The sequence below is a fragment of the Silurus meridionalis genome, chromosome 1 (genome assembly GCF_014805685.1).
Source record: "Silurus meridionalis isolate SWU-2019-XX chromosome 1, ASM1480568v1, whole genome shotgun sequence".
Classification (NCBI taxonomy): Eukaryota; Metazoa; Chordata; class Actinopteri; order Siluriformes; family Siluridae; genus Silurus; species Silurus meridionalis.
In genome coordinates, this window is record NC_060884.1 from 20,029,356 (window position 1) to 20,054,860 (window position 25,505).

The 25,505-nt window shown below is 38.2% G+C and overlaps 1 protein-coding gene across 15 annotated transcripts in view; it reads right to left on the reverse strand.

Annotated features, from left to right (window-relative positions):
• Positions 1 to 25,505, reverse strand: part of cadpsb (Ca2+-dependent activator protein for secretion b) — an 85,490-nt gene that overhangs the window by 5,029 nt on the left and 54,956 nt on the right. For 2 of the 15 annotated variants that reach the window (XM_046841742.1, XM_046841903.1), the window contains 16 exons: positions 24,277 to 24,378; positions 24,072 to 24,135; positions 23,792 to 23,915; positions 21,981 to 22,049; positions 18,952 to 19,058; positions 18,523 to 18,552; positions 18,159 to 18,167; positions 13,816 to 13,972; positions 13,368 to 13,509; positions 12,046 to 12,207; positions 9,784 to 9,939; positions 9,405 to 9,552; positions 8,811 to 8,885; positions 8,613 to 8,696; positions 8,464 to 8,496; positions 8,232 to 8,339 (listed from right to left, as the gene is read on the reverse strand). In XM_046841742.1, the coding sequence (XP_046697698.1) occupies positions 8,232 to 8,339; positions 8,464 to 8,496; positions 8,613 to 8,696; positions 8,811 to 8,885; positions 9,405 to 9,552; positions 9,784 to 9,939; positions 12,046 to 12,207; positions 13,368 to 13,509; positions 13,816 to 13,972; positions 18,159 to 18,167; positions 18,523 to 18,552; positions 18,952 to 19,058; positions 21,981 to 22,049; positions 23,792 to 23,915; positions 24,072 to 24,135; positions 24,277 to 24,378 (1,570 nt within the window). Of the gene's footprint in view, positions 1 to 8,231; positions 8,340 to 8,463; positions 8,497 to 8,612; positions 8,697 to 8,810; positions 8,886 to 9,404; positions 9,553 to 9,783; positions 9,940 to 12,045; positions 12,208 to 13,367; positions 13,510 to 13,815; positions 13,973 to 18,158; positions 18,168 to 18,522; positions 18,553 to 18,951; positions 19,059 to 20,392; positions 20,426 to 21,980; positions 22,050 to 23,791; positions 23,916 to 24,071; positions 24,136 to 24,276; positions 24,379 to 25,505 lie in introns of all 15 variants that reach the window. The other 13 variants (XM_046842214.1, XM_046842368.1, XM_046842062.1 and 10 more) reach the window with 9 other exon arrangements.

Genomic DNA, 25,505 nt, shown 5'->3' on the forward strand with positions numbered 1-25,505 from the left:
CTTTAAACTCAAATAGTCTACAAACATCCCCAAATTTAACAACAAAAAAACATTCTTCAAGTCAAAGCAGCAAACTTCAGTATGATCACAACCAGAAAACTTGAAAAATCAATATATAAAAGTGAGAATGAGGAGAATCTGCAGGCAAGGCGATTTGTACTGTTATCTTAAACCATTTCTACACTTAAAATATGTCAAATGTGTATACTACAATCTGAAAACCCAGGTATATTTAAAAATATTATGCATCTTACATATAGTTCAAAGAGAACAGCACAGGTTTTGTGTAATGGATGAAGTGATCATCTCTTTCAGTAAAGGACGTAGTCAATAGCAGGATCCTGTGGAGTGACTTGGAATATTTGGGAATTGATGTGTTTTTCGTTTTTAGTTATTGTCTAGTCAAGCTATTGTCACTTTTCAAATAATTAATTCGACATTGAAACTTTAGGTTACTTATGTAACCCCGGTTCTCTGATAACAGGAGTGAGGTAACTCACTATGGAAATCGTCTCGGGCGTGACCAATCCTGGAAGCATCAATCACACAACGTCTGTCGGCTGACAGACCAATCACGACAGTGATGCGGGAAGTCCCGCCTCCCTGTATACACCGCTGCTGACGGTCCCTGCCTCATTCTCACATATCTCTTCTCCGTGCACTGCAAGGAGGGAAGTGTGGTGAGATACCTCACTCCTGTTATTAGAGAACCGGGGTTACGTATGTAACCTAAAGTTACAATCATCCGTTCTATACCGTTCTATACACTATAGAATATAGACAACTCCCATATTGCAGATATGCTGTCCGAAGCAGGTGTCAACCAACTCAGTGATGCAATAAAATTAACACGAGATTTCCACTCCTAACCGAAGAGAGCGAAAACCTGTGAGAAATGAAAAACATCCAATTTACGATTCCATCTTCCTTTGTCACTTTGTCAACTTTTTTTTTTTTGTCAACAAAAGTGTGCGGCGAAGCACAGCACATAGCTGCACAAATGTCCTGAATTGAAATGCCCTTAAAAATACTCACGAGGTGGCCAAGCCTCGGGTACTATGAGCCCTCAGCCCTTCTGGAGGGTTAAGACCCATGCTATTATAACCCAATATGATAGCCTCCACCAGCCAGTGGGACAGGCGCTGCCGGGGAAACAGGTCTTCCCTTACGAGAATCAGCCCATGAAACAAACAGCTGATTACTCCGTCTCTAACCCTTCGTCCTGTCTACATAGTGACGCAAAGCACGGACAGGGCACAGACAGTGAAGCCGCTCCTCCTCCACTGAGGAAAAAGGAGGCAGATGAAAAAACATTAAATCCACCTACCTGCAGGCAAAAGCTGACCTGCTCACCTAAGGGACAAATGCCGGATAAGTCTTGAGAGTCACTCGTGAGAAATCCATAGCAAACCGCATACAGGAGTTATGAACCGACAAAGCATGAAGTTCACTAACCCGCTTTGCGGTAGAAAGAGCCAAAAACAAAGCGACCTTCAGCGAAAGGAGCTTCAAATCAATACTCTCTATCGGCTCAAAAGGAGGCTGAGAGAGCACGCTCAGGACCACTGACAGATCCTATGGCGGAATCAGCGGCTTTGAAAACGTGTTTAGGCGGCGCGCTCCCTTCATAAACCTGCACACAAGCGGGTGATGACCAATAGTATTTCTGTCAATCCCTACGTGGCATGCAGAAACAGCAGCGAGGTAAACCTTAACGGTTGAAAACACCCTGCCCTTATGTAAAAGTTCTTGCAAGAAGCACAACACCTCTGCCACAGAACAGTGAAAAGGGACAATCTGCCTTTGCGCGCACCATAGCTCAAATATATTCCATATATATTCCAAAGAATAGAGGGCAATGAGTGTTTTTGTGCGAGGTGAAGAGATCTATGGCAGCCCGGCCGAATCTCTTCCATAACAGGTTCACCACCTGAGGGTGGAGAGACCACTACCTGTACAGGAGATTTCCCCTGGAGAAAAGATTTCCGGACAAAAGATTCCCACATTCAACACACTGGAGAATTTTCTATCGTTACGAGCTACTCGTGTGCCATGAGTCGCTCGTAACGATAGAAAATGCTCCATGCCCCACACCATGAGTAGCTAGATTGTGAAAACGAGGAGAGCGCATTCCGCCCCGGCAATTTGTGTACGCCACTGCCGTCGTGTTGTCTGATCTGAACTATACGTGGTGACCCCAAAGAAACTGCACGAACTGTTTGAAAGCTAGAAACACCGTTAACAGTTCCAGGAAGTTTATATGTGCGCACCGTAGCGAGACGGGCCATTTCCCTTTCGCTATTCTGCCCTCACACACTGCACCCCAACCCGTGAGCGACACATCCGCTATCACTACATTTTTTCTCAGAAAAACAGCTCCCAGCGGGGTTCCCGATTCGAGAAAAGTGTGATTTCTCCAGTAATGGAGAGCACGCAAGCAAAGTGATTACATTATCACTTTGCGGTTAAGGTGGCACTTCGGACATATTTTTATTGTTTGAGAACGAACACAAAACCTTTTGACCTCCCTTCTGAATAACCCCGCGGGTGGAGAAGGGAGAAGTAACTTCTCGGGCACTGGGGAAAATGGGGCCAACAATCCAACTGGAGAATCTTCGTTTACTGAACATTGTTCTTGAAACACTACCCAACGCTTTTTCGCTAGAGGGGGAGGACAAGACTCCTGAGATGAGTCAAGGGGTGCTACAGAAACTCTGTGAAAGGTGTAGCCCCTCCTTTGACCCAAAATCAGACCACAGGTTAGGTCGCCCGTCTTTTCTTCGCTCCCTGAGGGTTAGCTGTGCCTAGCAGTAGGCTTTCTTGGGAGGCATGCTTCAAACGCTTCACCATCTTTTTTGCGTAGATCGCACTGCTGGGGCATATTCACCACTGCAGCCCCGAAAAGGGCTTTCGGCTCTACCGGGGCATCAGGAAACTCCACTTTCTCCCTCTCTGGTAAGCCTGTCAAACCGAACCATAGGGCTCTTTCGCCCACCACAGCCAGGCCCATGCTGCGGCCACAGCTCTGGACCTCTCCCCTTGATGAACGTAGGTTGAGATCTGCAATGACACAGATCTCTTCCAACAAAGCCGAGTCAGGTGACCCAGCATCAATCTGCCTACCCATCTCTTCCATGAGCTCCGCCTGGTATACTGTGAGCAGTGAGGTGGTATTCAGAGCTCTAACCACCAGGGTCGAGGAGCGGTACAGTTTCTGGAAAAGAGAGGCGGACAGGGGGGCTTAGACATCCCCGAAACCTCCATATTGTGCACCTCCAGTCTAGAGAAACCCTTAACGGGTACTCTATGTGAGAAGGGTTTGTCCCAAAAGCACTGCATTCCCGTGACACACGCAGGGACGGCTGGAATCAACTGCTTCACGGGGGAAGTGCGCGGTGGCACCCTCTTACTGTCATAAATCCCTCTCAGCGTCCTGGTGCACCTGCTGAGATGGCCAGTCGATAGAGAGTTTTTTGGCTGCTCTCCTACACATCTCAACGAGGTCCAGCTCACCTGGCATGGGGGAAGGGCCCATAGCACTTCCAGGCCTGGAGAGAAGATCAGGAGGAAGGATAGCCTCCTCCTCGTCATCTTCCTCCAGAAAATGAGCCACCTCATCATCTTCATCTTTCTTGTACCCCACTAACGGGTTAGAATCAAAGAGCGGAGGAAGGACAGGAGACACTTTATCCATCAACTCTCCGCAGCTACATTGTGCCGGAGAAGCAGCCTCGTCCCTCTTTGCATTCGGGCAGAGAGAGACATGGGTCTCCTTTATTCGCGGCCGCGACTCGGATTCGGCACTCCCAAACCCTTAACGGGAAACGAGAGCAGTGCGGGAAGCACTCGGGGTTAGCGAGCACAGCCTGTGCATGTCTAACTCCCAAACACACTATGCACAGGGGATAAGAGTCTTTGGCCGAGGTCATAGACCCGCATGCACACGGTCGGGAGGGTTTTTTCCTCACCGCCGTGCAACCGGATGGGCTCGCAGTCGTCATAACGGAGGTGCAAATACCAGGAGATAAACGAGATCATCACAACGTGCCTCTCGAAAACGGGTCTCTTACGATACCTTTCTATTCGCTTAACGTGAGGTGAAAGGAGCAGTAGAAGCAAATATTCGCTATAACAGCGAATATTTCCTTAAAATAAGCAGACATACCTCACCGGCTCATCCGTAAACAGTTTAGCGACCACCCCTAGAGGATCTGCTGAGGATAGCTTCCTGAAAAGGATCTTCACAGGGAAAAGAACGAGAATGAGGCAGGGACCGTCATCAGCGGTGTACATAGGGAGGCGGGACTTCCCGCATCACTGTCGTGATTGGTCTGTCAGCCAATAGACATGGTGTGATTGATGCTTCCAGGATTCACGCCCGAGGCGATTCCCATACTGAGATACCAAACGGATGTTTGAAAGAGAACGTCTTTTATTAAATAGAGAGGGCACTGATCAGATGCGCAAAAATTATGGGCAGTAAAAAGGATAAATTTGGTTTGAATAATAATATAATAAATATATTAAATTGTATTTAATTATATTTATATATTTTAATAATTTTTGTGTAAAAGTTGCATATGTTGTGTGTTAGCTACATATTTTCCCCTGCAGTTTTAAGTGTTACAGTTGTGAAACATATTTTAAAGCAATATCTCTCTCTATCACCCATACTTTAAATAGCTATGATTATCGCTTACAAAGGCATGTTTTTAAGGGCTCTACTTTTTGCAACCACCAATTTTGTAATTCTTTTGAAATATTAGTCTTATTTCCAACAATTCCAAAACACATGAACTCAGCAATGGTGGACTACTTCAATGAGTGGATCATTTAAGTGATCAATGACTGCTTTGACCCGTCAATGAAAAACCTATGTTGGTATTTGTTGATTTGTATAATGATTAGATACGTGATTGGTCGAAAGTTAATTAGGGTTAGGTGGTTCGGTTGGTCCGCTTCAAGCAGTCAGTTGGTCCGAGCGTGCAGTGCATGCAGAAGGAGCAGGTGAGTTGGTGGGCCAGTGTGTATGTTTTGTGTGTTATGACGTGAGAATTTTAGGAGGTGGTCATGCTAGAAGATGTACACAGGAAGATTATTTGATTAGAAATCATGCCACTCAACAGAATGTGATAAAACAGTAGGACATCTAGAGATAAGTTCCACTTTGTTATATAAAGAGAGTATGGTGGAGGTGCACTTAGGGTAGAAAGAAGAAGAGAGTAGTACAGAAAGGGATGGAGTTAAAATATGAACAGAGAAAAGACATAAAGACATAAAGACTGAGAAGTCCAGATAAGTAAGTATGGACTTTGTCTTTAAGACAAAAGAGTTCTTGCTTCCTGCATTGCTTTGAGCTAATTATGTTTAACATCATGTGTGGGTCAAAATGGCTTAAATATTTTTTTCCCATCGTGTTGCTTTTAGTATACTTAGCAGAAGAGATAAGCCACAGTTCTGGCATCAGCAAGGCATTTATAGCAGTTTATTTAATTATATTATGAGGTTGGGATGTAAATTAAAGTGCATGTAATAATAATAATAATAATAATAATAATAATAATAATAATCCATATGTGTTTTGAGGAGCAAGCAAGTACGCAAATTATGAAACACAGTAAATAAAAAAATAAACAAAATTAAACCCACAATCATTAGTAATATTAAATTGGGATATGGAAGGCTGTATGTCCTTACAGCAATAAATAAATATATATATATATATATATATATATATATATATATATATATATATATATATATATATATATATATATATATAAAATGGGTGCAACGGTACATATATCCTTACTAAAATTATTGTAAACTGTTGATGTTCACAAATGTTCATAATAATAAGCAGTGGCAGGCAGTCAGGGCCAGCAAAGCCTTCTCTGCTGGCCTAAACACTATCAGAAGCACTGACCTACATTTATGTTTTTCTTGGCTGCACTGCTTTCAGTACTTGTATGTGGATGTTAGAGGCTGAAATCTGATTGGACAAAAAATCTATGTGCTGCCATGTCAATTTAATCTGCCCAGGGCCTTCAAAGTCTGTACTGCTGGCATTTAACCATTGTCTCCTTGAGAAATAGCTCTATTTGTTTAACCAATCATATTTCAGCTAGCTGGCCCAGAATAGCGTCAGCATTTTTCCATTCTCTGATTGGTTGGTCAGAGCGAAACTGTTACAGCCAAGTTCGACTTGCAAAACACGTTTGTAGCGCTCTGCACACATTAATACATCCGAGTTAGACTTTTTTTTTATCCCTACGTTGGAAGAGAAATTGATTTGGTCTTGGACATACTTAAAAATCCATTTTCAAGAAAAGCTAGACATCATGAGGAGAGGTTGGCCAACCCCAAAGCTAGCCAGCTTGTCTCAGCCCGGGAAAGGGTTTGTTCACCACTTCCAGACCAGTGAATACGAGCGGTACCACTGGCTTACAGCCTCTGAGGAGCGGTGCAAATTATGAGTATACATCTCTGGTGGATAGGTTGAATTTTATTTACATTTTTATGGTTTTGTCATGTTATTAGACAAATATTGATTCTGAACTGCTCCAGATGATGGTAGGTGTAGGTGTAGATGTAGGTGCAGAGTTGCGGTGGTAGTGTTAGAGGTTTGGAGTTAACTGGGTTTCTTGCTTTAGTAAAATAGTATTCACCCTCCATATGCGAATGCCTCTCACTCTGTAATGCCGTGCATTGTTATATTGCCGTTTTGTATAGTATAGATGATACACTACACTATAGGTGATGGTGGTATTAGGAGGTAGATTAAGTTTCCTAAGATTAATTTTCCTCACTGAAGGCCCAGGTACCAGTTGAACGGCCCAACACTGATAATAAGTAATTTTATGTTTTGAATTTCTTCTCCCTAACTTTTTCGAAATTAAACCGAACTGTGATGTAAAAACCCAGGTACGTACCGAACTGTGAATTTTGTGTACCGTTACACCCCTTATATACATGCATATACTCTTAGAAATTTTAAGGTCACTTGGGAAACACATGCAGTAGTGAACCCTCTGTTAGAACCTATCTTGAAGAACACTTTTTTCTAAGAGTACCTTTTAAGTAAACATATGCATTATATCTGTGATTGGTTCAACATGCAAATTAAGAACAAATTATTATGAAATAGTTAGTTTTTTCTTGATTTTTATTGTATAAAATAGGATAAAATCTACACACATTCTTGTGTATCTTTTCCCCATTATTCGTGAGATCTGGTTTGTGTAGGACATACAACCTGAAACTGTACGGTCCCAAACGAATTAAATAATAAGAAAAGAGCGAAATGACGATGGCTTGTAAATGCATTTTTACATGAAACTGCATGCTAGTAGTCATGCAATAGCAAAGCGTGCTTAACAATTATAGTGAAACACAGCAGAACAAGTAGAAGAGAAAGCACATTGAAACAATTTGAGACACACTAATCTCAGACACACAAACGCACAAACACTCCACTAAAAATGCATGCGGGTTGTACCTAAATTTACTGTGCTGCATCTTTTCAACCCTCACCACACTTATACACACTCCCATGGGCACACACTCTACAGCAAGTTCCACACATATAAATAGCACAAATCTACTAGACACAGAATAAATCACCTCCCACTACACATATAGGACACTGTGCAACACTGGAAGTCAGAAAAATGATTCACAAAGGATTATTTCGAAATTAAACAGTGCTCTCCAGTTGGCATCATTGATTACATTTACATTCATATTTATCATCCAATTTCTAATACTTTATTACATTACATGTACATAATGTATCTCAAATAGGAATTAGTAGTGCCAAAAGGCACATTTTATCCTTCAAAAAGATCCCATCGACTGTTTGAGAGCACTGTCGTAAATAATCCACTTGTTGGTGGTAGTGACACTTTGCCTTGACTTCTAAGCACAAAGGTTCAAACAAACAGCTAATGCAACAATTGAGCACAAATGTGCAACTGGTTGTGTTTAATGCAACGCCAGAGCACAGAGCGCCGAAGAAAAATTCACAATAATGAGACACTGAGAAGAGTAGTGAGAGACTGAAAGCCTTGTGATAAGGCAGACCTTGTTTTTTTTTTTTTGCTTTTTTTTTGATGAAAGAATTCAGAGCTCAGCACTCAAAATGTGACTTATCCCTCATATGCCCCATTGTTTTGCCACATTTTGGATGGAACCTCCCTTGTCAGGCATGGAGGAGACGGCATCTTACTTACATCAAATAACCTCTCTATATACACCTCCTCATTGACCTTATCTCGCAGTATGTCCTGAGAGTGACGAACAAAGGTCACATAGCCATCAGCAACATCCATTCCTGGCTTCTGTAGGAGACAGATTACAGAGAAGGGTTAGGTTTAGGGTTAGGGTTAGAAAGTTAGCTAGAGTCTCCTGTGACAATATAAAGCGTCAGATAGTAAAAAGTCACATTAAAACTTTATTACTTACAGGGACATCCACATATTTTGATGCTGCTTTCACCTGTAAAAAGAAAAAGTGGGTCAGTAGCTGGCCTACTGGTAAAATGAAAATACTACTACTGCTACTGCTAATAATAATAATAATAAGCTTAATAGATGTATGTAATTCCTTCTCACCGTGAAGGAAAGGAAGGAGGAGAAGAGCGTTCCTTCATCATACCTAGAAATCTTGGCTAGAACACTTTCCAGAATCGCCACAAACTGCACATTCCACACACAAACACCTTATAACACCAGTGACCACACACCAAGACAACATACATTTATAAAGTATTTACCACATTTAATAATTATGTTAATAACTGAACTCTTTACCTTAGCTACCAAAAGGGAAATCATATCCTTCACACTCTCTTCAATGAGTTCGTCAATTTTTGAGTGATACTGTTTCTGAAAAGCAACAACACATTTACAAGCTTAAAATAATCACTGTGTAGTGAAACTTCGAGTACAGATGATCCAAAATCAGCGTTTTAGCACTTAGCTTGAAAATAATTGCATCTATTAAAAGTTTTGACCAACCCTTAATTTAGCTAAAATATATACCTTGCCCAATGCAGCTATGAGCTAACTTAGGACTATTTTTAAATATGTCTGCAATTAGTTTCAAATATGTCTAACCTCACAGCTATTATATTGCTCTTCTGTCAATTTTCATATTCATTATGTATCTCTCAATATTACATGTTTCTGTTCTAACAAGCTTAAAACATGTTTTTATTCATTAGTGTTTGGAGACCACTTTTACTGCTTTGAATGAATAGAATATTTCTGCCGTGTTGTGTTGTGAATAATACTATAAATGTACTTACTATAGTACTGTATCTTTAAATTTTACTTTTTTGCATTTTTTTCTGCCAGACCAAACAGAGATTTGTTTTGTTAGATTCAATTAGACCTTTTTATTACCTCCTGGCCCATCTCCATGGCACACAGTTTAGCTGATTGGTCCTTGGCATCTACCATCACGTTGAACATGGTGCATAAGGAGAGTGGGATGCGGAAATCTGTAGAACGGCTGCTCTTGGTCAGCTTGGACTCAAATGCTGCCCTGGTGCTAAATACATGCAAAGAGTTGACCGGAAGGGTTTTAGTAAATTTTACACCACATGACTAATGTGCATGCCTTATTTTTTGATGGAGACTTAAAGTGGTAAGTACACAATTTTGCAGGTGTGGTAGATTTATTTATCATACTTTAAATAAACGCTGGCTTCTTAAGTAATGAAAAAGTGGATATCACATAATATCCTTGTGTCTTTCATGTTCAAACTCAAAATGCATGTACCGTTTCACACAGGACTCGATCATGTCGCTGGACATGAGCTTCATTCGGTTTTCTAGATGCTTGGCAAACTCTTCCTCAGGCCAGTGCAGGTCTCTGATGAATGTCTGCAGGGCATCCAGCTTCCAGAACAGATCCTCTGATGTCCCCGAGCCATTACTGCCAGGCACAGTGACACACCAGGGTTCAAAGGTTAGAGCATTTGTTAATTTGCAAAATTGTGGCACTATCTCTATGACTCTACTCATTACATCATAGGCTTCTTTCCTTATTTTACGCATACATTGACTGAGAGTACACAGCTGGTTAATACCCAGGGACAGCATTCACATTTTCAGTCAGTGTATGGTAAAAATAAAAATCGTCAATAACCTCGCACAGTTGCGTGGTTATTCAACTCTCGAGAGGGTCTGAAAACATGCACACCTTAATCAGTCACACTTCTCTTAAAGGGCAAGGGGCTTGGGAATGTCATGGTGAGAGAAGGCAAGTAAGAGATCTATACCACTGATTTTAAACATAACCGGGTCACTAAAACATGGCACTATGTCCACTTAATGTGCTTTCTTACATACATACTTCATTCAGCTGCATACCTACACAAGCTGAGTAAAGGTTTACTTTACTACTCTAAAATCCTTCAATTACCTTGTTAGTGCTACACATACAGTATTATTTGTTGGAATGGACACCTTCACAAGAGCCCAAACAAAATATGGTTTGTATGGGTTGTGATTTCAAGTGAAAGAAGGAGCTACAGGAGATAGAGGACAAGTCTGGATGAGAGACAGAAACACAAAGATCAGGCTCTCTCTCACCACCCATGCCCGACGAGGCTGGCGGAGTTCCAGAGGTCAACACACACCATGCAGTCAACTCTGAAGACGTTGCCATCCTGAGTGGAGATAGATGGGACAGGAGGAGGAGGAGTGTTGTAAGGGTCAGGAAGGGGGTGGTAGCCTACCATAGAGTTGAAACATAAGAGTGACTGAAGTTTCTGAGAATATCGAACTGCAGCCGTGGATATGTCCTATATATATATATATATATATATATATATATATATATATATATATATATATATAGTTTTAGACAAACTGCCATGGAATTAACTGGTCTGGGATTGCCTTGATCGCTGAATTGGATATTCTTTTTGTCAGATCTGAAGCAAAATTTTGAGCTAATTACTGCTTCAGATTTTTTTTTTACTAAGACCAGGCAGGGAGGTCCACCAACCCACACCCACTAAAACCCTTAAGGCAGACCTGAGATCATTGTTGGTTCTTTAGAAAACCCCTCCACATCCAGCAATAGATTTCTTACCTCTAATGCCAACTATTTAAATATTTAAAAAAAAATCTTTTGGGCCATCATAGGTCATTAAGATTCATCAGCATCACCTCAACAAGCTGCCAGAACACTGCACTCCTACCCTTAGACACGGTTTTAAATGGGGAACTTTTCCTTCAAGTGGGATATGCAAGAATGACTGATCGTAGGTTTGGGTTGCAATCCAGATCTCACCACCTCAGTCCTACCTCAATGGCATGCACATTGAGGAAAATGAAAAGCTTTTCAGTTCTCATTTCAAGTGAACAAACATCTTGGGATGAACCCAAATCCCTTGCAATCTACTTGGCATGAAAATGACTTAAGAGCTAATATTTTTTTTTTATTATTATTCAATCATGCTTAATTAGTTGACATACTAACATTCTCTTTTATCTTTCATTTAGGAGGCCAATTTATGTGTTTGTATAAATGTTGTCTAACAAACTACAGCCTAATTATGACAGCTTGACAAACATTTTGAAATCCTTTTTAATACACTAGAATAATCATTTCCATGTTCACGTCAAAGCTTAATGAACAAACACCACAAGAAACACCAGTTTCAACCAATCCCAAGTTACACATGAATTAGATGAAGTTTGATGCTTAAAGTTAGATTAAGCTTTAACATTATAAAAGAAAGGACATTTTATTATAATTTTTGTTTTTTTGTTTTGTGCATTTTCTTTTTTTTAATTAGACGTATATATAAAAGTTTAAATTATGTATCAGTAAAGAATGAAGATGCTTGTATGCACAAATGTATGAAATTCTAATGTATTATTAAGAATGGTTGTCAAGGCAATACTGTTTCTGCTTTTAAACATTGTGCCTGTTTTATCTCAGATATATCAAGCAGCTTCAAAGGAACATCTTCATGCCAAGGATACGTTTCAATTAATCAGATCTGAGGTAAACTCATTGAATACACACTCGGAGTCATAAATAGCAGTCATCCAGGATGGAGTGGAAAAGCTAGGCATTTGTGGAAGGTTAACAGATAGTCCTGCTACTGGCACAGGAAGATTTGGTACTTTGGGAATTTGGAGGTTCACATTTGGTAGATTCACATTGGGTAGATTACTTGTTAAACTCCTGCAGAAACAGACAAAAAGAAACAAAAAAATCCATAACAGTGGCAATGTGGAATGCTGCAAAAAAAGCAATGTAAGACATACGGTAAAAAAGTAACAAGTAAGAAAAGTTATAAAAGAAATGTCATAGACACTCAAAAACAGCAGACATAAAGAATCAGTTGTTAAATGTAGGGAAGGTCTCTACAACACTTAAACAGAAGACCTACAGTAAAACTAAAACATGGTTGATAATAGAGACAAGAGCACACACATACAGATAAACAAGGAAACAAAAGCAGCATATTTTCAATAGCAGGAACAAACAGCAGATTTGAAGGTAAAACATGAAGTGGTGGGAAAACACAAGACATAGACAACAAACAAATAAAAGAAGCTATTTCCTATTGTACTAGTTGAAGGGGACTCAGTAAGAGCTACATCAAAGGGGATGAAATCCACTTATATACAAGCTTACAAAGCTTTAAGCTGACAATCTCCATGGTACACATGTTTAGTTAAAAAATATTGATAAAATAAGATTATTAAAGAGAAAGCTTGACAGCCATTCATCTAAATGAGATTATCCTTATCTAGGAAATACTTAAATCAATATGCAAAGAAAATTCTGAGGCAATAAAGACAAGTGATTAGCACATAAAAGGCATCCTATTTCCTTCAAGCATGCAACATGAGGGTTAGTTTACAAAACCAAAAAGATGAAAACATGAAAGGCATTGACTGGAGTCTGAAAGAGCGGTTCTTTTGGCCTGAAGCTATCTACTCTAAACCAAAACTTATGATGGACAGAGCAATGAAAAAGCTCAATGTTTATTTTTTTTTAATTCTCTAATTCTTCTGTTAGATAGACAACTTTTTTTTTAATTTTTTTTTTTTACATAAAATTCTCTTAAATCAAAACCTTTGATCAAAAGGAAAAACTGAGGTGGCTGAATTTTAGTTCTTTTTCTGCAGTGAAAATTTGAGTTAAATGTTAAAAGTTAAAAGTTGTTTAATAATTAATTGCATTATTTGTAATGCCTCCAGACAGTGAACATCAACCTGCAATTATTTGTCCTCACTGCTTACCGCAGTAATAGCTCTAAATGATTATATATGTCATGAAATGCCCTGTGTTAATCGCTCCCAGCCCTGTGGACTCAGCAGGAAGTGGTGTCTTACTTCACAGGTTCCCAGGACTCGCGCTCAAAGCCCCTGTGAATGGACTGAGCGATGGAGGACTCCATTAGATCAACGTATCGCACCACCAGTGGCGCGTACAGTTCCTGCAAGTGCTTGTGAAACTTCCCATTGCACAGATGGTCTGGAACAGAAAAATAAATTGTGAAATCAAAATGCTACTCGCATTAAAGACCTGTAAAAGTTTTAATCTGTTCACATATTGCTGTTGTTATGTCACCTTTTATTTCTTACATTTATGGCATTTGGCTGAAGCCCTTATCCAGGGTAACTTACTTCTGGGCAGTTGAGGATTAAGGGGCCTAGTAGTGGTAGCTTGGTGGTACTGGGATTTGAACTCCTGACCTTCCAATCCAAAGTCAAATGACTTACAACCACTGAGCTACCACTTATTCATTGTTTAACTATTACTTTCAAAAACAGTGCTTACAGTCAATTCGCAGGAAGTCATTGAGGAGCTGGAAGAGAGGGAAACTATCCCAGCTTTCGGGAGACTGGATCTCAAGAGCTGCGTCCATATCGACGCCGTAAAGGGACAGGAAGTGCTCCGCATGTTCCACCATCAGATCTGACCACCATGCAAAGGCCTTGATTACCAGAAAAGGAGGTATCGAAAAGCAAAAAAAAAAAAACCAGAGTGAGAGACATTTGAGCAAAATGAGGTGATCTGACTGATAGAAAGGAAGTAAACTGGGTCCTGCCATGTGGTGTTTCATATGAAGCTACTTAGGAAGTAGCTGGTAGTGCTAAATCACTTACATTATATGTCTTTTTCCCACCTAAAGACTCTTAAGCATTTCAACTCCATTACACTGCACAAGCCTTCAATGCTGATTTTACAGCAATTACAATTTAAAACAGAAAACAAAGAAACCTTATTAAAACTATTTAATAGTTACAAATTAACTTACTCCTTTCCCAGTGAAGTGATAATAAATAGTATATTTAGTCTGGGTGATGGAACTAACAAAAGTGAATTTAGCAGAGGCCATGATTTACTAATCATGTACAAACTTGATAACACACCTGCAAAAAAGCCGTACAAAATAGCAAATCCTGACCCCTTTTTGCGTTTTGCTTTAGTGAATATGCAATGTAGGGCATTTTTGCCCAAAAATGCAAATGCGGATTGGTGACTGTGCAAACGGAATAATTAAACATTTGCAATGAGTTCACTACGCCTAAAAATGGTTGTTGTTTTAATATATAATACACTTATATGGGATGTAACTCCAATGCTAATAAAATGCATAATGAGCTATTTAAATACAGAAAATCCAAGCACTCATCTTCACTCGAGTCTCACTGTACTTACTTGTGTAGTACATGACACGAATGTTTTTATGTATCTGTGACAAGTTTCTGTTTTCTCTTAAAGAAGTCGACTGTAAATCCCCTGCAGCTATCAGGAACAATAAGAATATGCAAATCTTCTTCAACATATTATCTATTTCTTTGTGTTAGGGAAAGAAGACAATGTCAGGCAATTAGTCTTTGTAAAAACCTACACTATACTTACTTACTACACTCTCAATCTGTCTGATTCCAAAGTGTCTCTTTGATATTTAGTGGCTCTTTGATATTTAGGATCTTAGTAAATCAGGGCCTGAAATTATCTGTGCAAAAACATCATGTATGCTTAATGACATATCAAATTGAATGAATCTCTCATTAGATATCATCATCACACTTTATGAACAAATGTTTGTGGACACATGTCCATAAGATTCATATTCACTTTTTGAACATCACATTTTACATTCAGTTCATATTTGCTGTAATAGTAGCCTACACTCTGTGTTCCACTACATTTTGCAGCGTGTTTGTGGAGTTTTTCCACTCATTCAGTCACAAGGGCATTAGTAAATGACAATAAAGGTTAACTAATCGAATCTAATTGAATCTAATCGAATCTAAAGTCGAGTACTGCTGTATGGTGAGGAGATGTAGGGTGTAGTCAGCATTAGCATTCCAATTCATATCAAAGGTGTTCAAAAGACTCTATTCCCAATTGTTTTGTCCCCTTAGCCAGATGTTACATATATATATATATATATATATATATATATATATATATATATATATATATATATATATATATATTAATAATACTAAATAAAATGTAAATAATGAATCATTGTAAAAAACTATTTGAAAGTTTTGCCACTAGTACACATCACTGTAAGAATGCATCTAGTAAAATGAAATTTACAGCCTGAGATTCTTTCAATAATACTTAAGCAGAGGTTGTGCATAGCATCTATAGGGTTGAGGTTTGAGGTCAGAGCTATATAAGCAGGACACTTAAGATATTCCACTCCAGCCCATGTACCGTAATTTCCGGACTATAAAGCGCATATATAAGCCGCACCCACTGAATTTTACAAATATTTTTATTTTTAACATAAATAAGCTGCACCTGTCTATAAGCCACAGGTGTCTACACTAATGTACTTTACACATGCTTTAATGAAAGACACGTTACACACGGTGTAACGGGTGAAATAAGTTGCGCTTTCTTTAGGAGCATAGCGGTATTTTGGGAAAAGACCGGCACAGCATTTTTCCGGTATTACTGAATGTGTGGAGGCCGAGGATTATGTCCTTATTATTTTCTAATGCTCATTTCTAAGTTTCTTTGACTAACCCGTAACGCTGTTGCCAAGAAAAATAAAAAAGCACGAGTTTTGGAAACCTGTCTGTGCTTATATGATTTCTGTTGCAACTGGAGTTACAACTCGAGCTATCCCTTAACCCTGACTCAACGCGCTACAACGGCTTGTATCTTAACAGTAGCCTACCAAGTAAGTCATTGTTCAATGTCTTCCTCCTTCCTTTCACAACTATTTCTCTCGGGAGTTTATCTTTTGGCATCGTCATGCATTTAAAAAAACGTTTTTTCTCCCGATGCCGTGCAGCTCAGAACACAGGTGAGGTGCGTTTTTTTTTGTTTCCGTTCAGAAATGTCATTGGTCTAATGTTATGTCGCTCAGTTTTTTGGCTTGAAGTTTGTGAAACTGGGAAAAACCCAGGAAAAATTGTTTAAGCTGCGGGGTTCAAAACGTAGGGAAAATATAGTTCGGCTTATAGTCCGAAAAATACGGTACAGTGGAACCTCGGGTTACGAGCGCCCCTGGATACGTAAAATGCAGGTTAAGAGTCGCAATTCATAAAAAATGTTGCCTCTAGTTACGAGAATTTTTTTAGGATACGAGCGTTGCGCACGGAAAAATTGCAGGCAGGTTAGTTTTTTTACGTATCGCCACGTGCTCTCGCTGCGCTCTCGTGCAGCACATACACATCCGCTCGTCGCTCTAACAGTGTGGAATTACTGAACTTCTTTTGTCCAGATAGTGTACTTTATGTACTTTAACATAGGTTTTAGGCCAACTGAATTAACCTATAGTATATCATTAATAAACTATTGTTGTTATTATTATTATTATTGTTGTATTTATTTATCAGCATACATATTACAGTGACATAAATACCAGATATAACTGAATATTTAATACTGTGTTGCAACCATACTTGCACATGGTAAGATTTTCTCCATTCTCTAACAACCTTTTCTTCATGTAAATCTGAAGATGCCATAAGAGGTGCAGTTCTCATGCAGGTGGAAGTAGATCTGCTGCATGCTTTTGCTCTCCAAATGGAAGATGTATTTTTATTCAACCATTCACATCACTGCATACCTGCCTTCAGGATGGAGATGTGACTCATTATCATGCAATCTTGCAATCCCTGGCATGCCTAAAACTGCAAACATGCAACAAGCTTATTAAAGTTGTTATTTTTTTTTACTATGATGTTTAGGTATTCTATTTATTTATTTACTTTTTCTTCAAGAGTTTTAGACTTATGGTAGGATGGTTGAAAATGCAAAAAGAGGTTCTGATTTGCTGCCCCTGATAAACCACCTTGTAAAATTGTATAGTGTCAGAGTCTATCAGGGAGCTGATCAGCATTGGAGGCAGTTTAACCTTTTCTTCAGCAGAATGCTGTTATGATATCATACCCTTTCAACCCACTTTATCTGAGATGTAGCTGAGGATGAACTTACCGTTTGACTAAACTTTGAGTACACTACACAGAGCATAATGTCTCAGGTTAGAAACAGAAAACAAAGCATTCGCTGGAGCAGCAGGGCAATGTGTATGGCCGAGCTTAACCAGACACACAGATAAAAAGAGGAAGAAATAGAAAAAGGGTAGCAATGTCAAATCCAAACAACTCCAAGATCCTTCCCCAAGTCCTTTCTTGCAGAGCTATACTGGGACAAAATGTTAAAATGGTTTGGTCCTGAACAAATGACCATTATTTTTCAATTGGCAAAGACAAAGCCAAGGGGAGGGAGCTAGGCTATGACTTTGGATTATGATGTATAGAAAGATAGTAGACTTCAACTTTGGAAACATTAGCAGGAAGGGGCAAACTGACATGGCAAACTCTGACACGCTTAGGATGACAAAAGTAGAGGGTGGGGTGGTGCGAGTACAAACACATTCCCTTTGGAAAAAAGGAAAACCTTTTTTTTATTCGACCAACCCCTGCAAATGGGAATGCAAGCCTTACAATCACTTCCTTTAAGAGAGACTGGACAGAGACAGTGCTAACAAACTGAGACGCACCATAGGCAGACATAATGCTTAAATTCCCCATACAGAGAGGAATAGGGAATTACAGGAATAGAGGCCCCACACAACTCATGCACAAACCATTACTGGGGAAGAAAGGGGCTGCTTGATTGCATTCAGATTGCTCACGTACCTCTTTTCCCTGCCCAAGAACATTGGATGGATTGAGTGGTAAGAAAAACATGGAAATATTGCTTAGCAGATAAGATACAGGGATGAACTCAGGTTTATTTGGAGCATTCAAAGGGATTATTTTTGGAGTCCTAATTTGTGAGGTGAAGTTCACACTGGTTGCACACCTTCCTGAATAAGTTTAAATACTATATCTCATATTCTGTATCTCATCAGTTCCAGCCCATGTCTACATACTTGACTGAAACGCCCCATCCGCCCGACCCAAAATGACAGTAAAGCCTCTTGCGTGACTTGGCATGCTTGAGGGGAAAGGTAAAATATGTGATGAGAACTTGAGAAGAAAGGAAACATGGATACTGTACCGACTGGTCTCCTGTACTTGTGACCGCAGCCTGTTAAGCATATTCAAAAAAATAAAATAAATCTATAGAACTCAGGAAGACCACGGATTATCTAAATATAAACTCCATGTACCGTAGGCATGCCAAGCATGGATATCTCTCACCAGCTGAATCATGCAAAATATTATGTGACTGTTTTTTTTTGTTTTCCTGAATTTGTTTTCCACTTTTCATTTTACAAGTGGTATGCTTTTGTTGAAAAAATAAAAATAAAAACAGGACTGGTTTTTAAAAGAAGATGCAGACAGAGGGTACTGGAAAATAAGTGAGTGTTAACTTTGTCAAATACTGTTTAAAAAAAAGTTAAAAAGAAGAAAAAGCAAAACACTACTTACAGCATAAAGTGTGACAAATTGCTTTATAAAAGGCAGTAATGCCGGCTTTGCTCACCTCAGCATGATGGTCCTGATTCTGCTGAAGAACCTCAATGACTAACTCTGCCAGCCGGATGACATGCTCCAGTTTTTTAGCAGGAGTAGCTAAGTTCGCTACATTCTCTGGAGTAGAATAGTCAGACAGGACACAGATCAAAAGCAGTGCAGTGAAAACCTTTGGCCAGATGATTTTGGCCAAAATTAAGTAGCGAAGAAACATCAAACTTCATCATTCTGCATGCAAGAACAGTAATATGGTTGATGAAGGAGAATATTTTAATCAAAACATTCTGTGTAAAATCAATAATGCTTGCCTTCTGACTAACACGCCTTTTCTAACAAATTGATGTTGTACTGCATGGTTGAAGTTTAATATTAACATAATTCTGACATGTAATAAAAGCTAAGGCCTTGTTCACAAATTACACTGGATTTCTAATGTAAGCATCGAAACTAATAAGAAAGTAGCAATCCTGAGTATGTTATTCAGGGTGGTAATGCCACAGTCCAGACAACAAACTGTAAGACATTTGATTCAATGAAATGAATGCAGGACAAACAATGCTTTGTGTTTTCACATAGAGTAAAACACTGTCTGAACACAACAACTTTAAAAAGACAGAATAACAAAATACACAGTAACAATAAACAGCAAAATCTTTGTTTCCATGGAACTGTGGACCAATTGGTTAAATATTCACTGATGTCACTGCAATCACAATTTACATTGGCTGGTGAGTGGTGGGGGCGAAATTGTTAAAATGTCTGAAACAAATCTATGCATGTTAATACTAGTATAATACCACCAATCTGCAAATTCCGATTGTGTTCTCAAGCCACAATGCATTCAAAACAAGAGGATGAAGTAATTATAGTGGATATACTGATAATCAAGGATTATCATAGGCCAGGTGCACACTTCATCCATATTCAGTGTATTAAATTGTTTTTACTTCTCAATAGTTTGTCTGTGGAGTTGCATGGTTATAGTAGATGCATTTAGCACCGAATAATAAAGTAACTTTTTGAAGAATGATTTGATCACATTTTAACACACTGAAAATGCAGTCACTGATATATTTGTGAGAGATAGTATTGCACAACTGATCAGACACAAAGAATCATTAGGACCCTTTGTTCATACTTTTTTTAAAAATAACAATACAACAGCACACATGTTGTGCAAACTTCGAAAAGTATACTATCTTCACATACAGTTTGCAGCACTGAGCACGGCTCAAGGAGAGACAGACCATGCCATTATAGCACAAGGGAGGAACTTGTGTCGGGAAGTTTAGGCAAAAATCTTATAATCTAAGGGTTTTATATATATATATATATATATATATATATATATATATATATATATATATATATATATATATATATATATATATGGGTGTTAAGATAAATGTTAGAGGGAATAGTTCATAGGTCAATGTCAAATATAGCTTCACCTGGATCCCTTTGATCCTTTAGAGTTTTCTCAACTTGAAAGAAAGATAGGGAGAGAAAAGAGAGAAAAAAAACGAATTAAAAAAAGCAACAAAAACAAAAGGGGATCATTAGGAATTATTTTGCATAGTGGATTTTCTTTTTAAAAGAGTGATCAGGCATCATTATTTGTAAGATGACTCTTCTGTGCACTCCGCAGGAATGTCATGTATTAATGTGCAGACTTTCTTCAAAATAATATTAACACACTCTGACTAACAAAGACACAGACATCAAACATTGATAAAAAAAAAAGCACCAAAGACAAATATTAAATATGCAGACAAATATAAAATAATTCAAACATTCAGCGACACATTTGCTTGACAGTAAAAAAAAAATTTGCCGTGAAGAAGACACACTTGACATATAGAGCACAGAATTGTTGACCCTCACAAAACAGTGACAATAGCTCACATTACTGTGAACAAAACATACATATGACACCGTTTTAAACACACATGACTCATTGCTCCATTGCTCTAGTGCAGTTCTCCTGGAGTCAGCTGCTGAAGTAATCTGGAACCACTGAAACCAGCTAGTACACTATAGCACAGACAAACGAACAGACGACTGAGGGAGATAACAAGTGAGAAAAGCAAAAATGCATTCAAGTCATGAGCATGAGCTTCAAACCAAAGAAAAGGACATAAAGAAGCTGAACAGATGCGTAATCGTGTTATGTCACAAACAGATGTGGCCATAGCCAGCACAACTTGTCCACTCCATGGAGTTACAATGGATTGACTATCGAAATCATAGATGGGAGCGATTAAACAATATGAACGTCCTAATTTTATGCTAGCTTATACTAACTTGAGCTTAATATATACAAGTGTGCAGCTTGTTTTTATATAAGGAAATGTTTCAAAAAAGAAACCAGCTGTAAAAAAAAATATTTTATTGGTGCTTTTTTCACTAAGCATAAAAGATTCCAGGTCAGTGCAAAAAAAACAAAAACAAACAACACCACACACTTATCCACCTATCACTGCAGAAAGAATAAAATAACAAGGAACCATTTAGAAACTAGAAAGCAGTCTTTTTATATGCCACTATTTTCCCTTCTCCAATAATACCATGCTCAGAATATGCTATAGGCCTGGGATTAAGCAGATTGCATTTCAGTATAACACAACTGCAACATACCAATGAAAGTAAAATGTAATGTTCCAGGAACTTATGCACAGTTCTGACACAGCTTCATGTGAATTGATAATAAAAATAAGAGCATTGTGCACATTTGCATCTAGTAGTTACTTTCTTGCACATGAACATAATTATCACCTTGAATAATTACTACATGGCAAGTTGGATAAGTACCTCATCTGGTCGGACTACATAACAATCACCACTGACCTGGATATCAAATCATTTGTCGGTTTACAATGAATGCTTATAGGTATAGACAGGGTACATCAAGCTCAATTAACATAACTGTTTAATCTTTTTTCTTTTTCCTATAAACGTTTACATTCGATCTCTAAGAAGAAAATACTGAAAAATAGCACAAAAGAGATGTGATGAATAGGATGAGAAGAGATTACTCACGGATGGTTAAATCCATCACTTGTGTAGCCAAGGAGTAGACAGGGTGATCATACATTTCCCTCTTTTTTCCTGAAGAAAAAGAGGATTTGGGCATGCAAGAGTTTGGGGTCAGAAATCAGGGGGTTAAGGGCTAAAGATGGTGAAGGGCATGTCTGGAAGTCTTTATGCAAACTCCTTGTATTATACCAAAACCATTTTTTTAAAAATAGAACAAACAGACAATGCTCCATTTTGCATATTTTTAGTTCACCATTTATAACCCTCAAATATCACAAATTATAAGGGGACAAAAATATTAACAGGAAAGAGCCAATGATATATGGTATAAGACGACCATTAGAGGGTAGGGGTGAGGTGGGATCAAAAGACAGGGGTGTACCTAATTGAACAGGGCCCCATGTCTTTTTAAGGGGGAAAAAAAATCCCAATTCCAAATAAGCCAACATTATCCTCCTGTCATTTTACAGCTGGTTAACTGGAAAGAAAATCATTCACCCTGTTCTTTCCTTTTTAGGACAATTATGTCCCTGCCATTACTTCTCCCATTCTATGATTTGCATTAATATATGCCTATTGCTTAGAGTAATGTCATAATTTCCCCCCAAATTCTGTTTCAAGTTTTCAGTCTTTAATTCCCTTGTCTCTGACATGGCCTGGAGATCTGAATGGAAGGAAACTTCATAAGGCAAATCAGAGATCTTGGAAGATATATTTTAATCCAGCCATTGCAAGAATGTTCGAAAGGATAGATCTTGGCTTTAGAATTGGGCAGAACTGTACACAAAAAACAGAGAGGGTGCAAGGTAATGAAGGATATTTTGCATCTTTATATCAAGTCCCTGTGCTCCATTTTCCATGTCACCTCAAGTGAATGAAAGGGATCAGAAGCTCTTTACTCTACGAATTTGAATGCATTTTTACTCACAAAGTAGTGTGCACAAAAACCATTAAAGCTCTGATTAAATAGCTTGTTATTTGTTCTGAGGTCAACCATGATGGTCTCTGAAAATACAAAAGATACAGTACAGTAGGTAATTGTTTTGGATTAAAGGGCTGTTCATTTATGCAAAACCTTTTTCCCCAATACATCTTGACCAGTATTTATAGAATCCCTTCGAAAATGATTTAAAGTAGAAAGAACAATTATTTCTAACAAGCTTCCAAAAGACACAGACCTACAAACATTTTAAATACATTTTACAGTTCAGTAATATGTGAATATATTCTTCATTTCTAAAAGAAAACTTATTGATGGACAACATACTTACAATTTAATTAGACACAAGCAGAATTTACAGCTAAACTTCATCATTAATGGAGACAGACCTTCGTAAACATTTTTTCACAGTTCATCTGATTATCTTAACCTGCAGGTGGAATATAAAACACTATTTATATTATTTATATTACTATTTATAACGCTTAATGATGTATATCCATATGCATAATATCCCGTTATTTACAAGACAACTCCAAAAAGGGAAATATAATTTACTCTAATCTTAAATATAGAGACTGCATTTGTAGAGGAAGACTACATACCTACAGTGTGTATATGCGTGTATATACACACACACACATTCACAGCATAAATAGCATACATACAGTGCATTTAAACAAACCATAATGAACTGTGAACATCCAAAGTGATTTAGAGAGTAAGTGTATGATAAAGAGAGAGAGAGAGAAAGAGAGCGAGAAAAAGAGAGCGAGGTCACAGTACAGCTGCACTTTCTACTGCATAGAAATAATCTGGAGGATAAAAAGGTTAAAGACATAACATTCTTATACTTAAGGGCATTGGTAGTCACCTTCCACTCTGGCGTAGTCTGTAATGCGCTGGTAGTTGATTTGAGCTGCCTGTTCCAGGCATTTACGGATGACAGCCTTTACATCTTCCTGTGGCACCGGGGTCACGATGTCCTTCATCAGAACCTGAGGATCAATAAAAAATACAGGTTATAAATTTACTATTGCGGTGCACTTTAAAAAAAATTTCTCGAATAAGAAACCATTTCCTCTTTTCTCTCTCTGCTCACATATTACAAAGACACAGAGCAATGTGTCAGCTGAAAACAATGGTATCATTACCCTCTCCAGCAGAGACAGAGTGGCTTTCAATGCTCCCTCAGGACGACCAAACGGAAAACAATACCTATGGCAGGAACAAAGCAACAATGAATAATAGTGTGGGTGGTATACAGTATTTCTGTGATTCAAAACTAATAAAACATTAAAGACAGCTAAATAAACTACACTAATAAAAAAGTCATGAATCTTAAATGCATCTTCTCACCTAAAGTTTGTGATCTCGTTCTCCAGCAGAACACGTAACCGTTCTTTGATGTCCTCAAAGCGGTCTTTTTCTTCCACTATCACAGTTCCAAGACCATCAGGTCTGTTTTAGGAAATAAATTAGATTTTTTTAGACATTGGTTAAATATTCATTTATCAGATCATAAATGTACATTTTGTAATAAATATACACTCTTAATAACAGACTTTTGTTTCACAACATTTATAATTACTTTATAATCTTGGCTTGACCAGTTAATCTGATGTCCTGAACAATCACATCATCAGACAACATTCTTTCAGCACCAGTGTAAAGGAGAACAGTGAACAACTTAAATACTCTGCAATGTGTTGAGTGCCTTGATTAGGTTTCTTCTGTTTTTCTTTATAAAACATCTGGACTTCTGCTTTTCTAAGACAACTCCAGGGATTGTGCATTCGTGTTTTAACGTGAGAAACCTCTAGCTGGCATCTGCAGAGGCACCAATTAAAAATAGCAATTTCCACGTGTGATGTACTTGATGTCCTTGATCACCTGTACGTTGTAAATTTTTTCTTAATTTCTATGTCTAATAATGATCTCAATTAATTTATCTGATTTGACCTGCTCTATAATTTGTCCCCAGAGTTTAACCTTCTCCTTTAGTGCTCCTTTGGTAAATAATAGTTTTATTGGTGTAGTTATGACAAAACATACTTTCCAGGAATTCACTTTCCCTCACATTTTTTTCCTAATAAGCATTTAGCTTTCTGTAAGCTTAGCCTTATATGGAATTTTGAGGATGTTGCTAAATCCAAATCAGCTGCAGCAGGTTTGTTCTTTGCAATTTACAGTTGAATCGAGAAATTACGGAATCGTGTATACCTAGATGGAAATTATAGTTCAGTTAAGCCAATGAAAACACTCACACAAATCCTTAATAAGTCATTGATAAATGAGGTCTAATGATTGCTAAATGCTGTCACATAAATTCACAGTACAGTCATTTTTCAGGTCTTATGCTCTCCATGGGATGTTGACAGAAAATAAGAAAAAATTAAATAAAATAGTTAGGAATGAAGGAATAAATCCCACATGATATTAACATAACATGAGCTGTTAATCAGAGACCTTATTTTGCATAATATGAAGAGCATGTCTACTTGAAAAAAATCATTCAAGCACTAATGGCATTATAAAACATGTGGCTTTAACCATTGGGCATCATTCATGGCAGCAAATAGGAACCT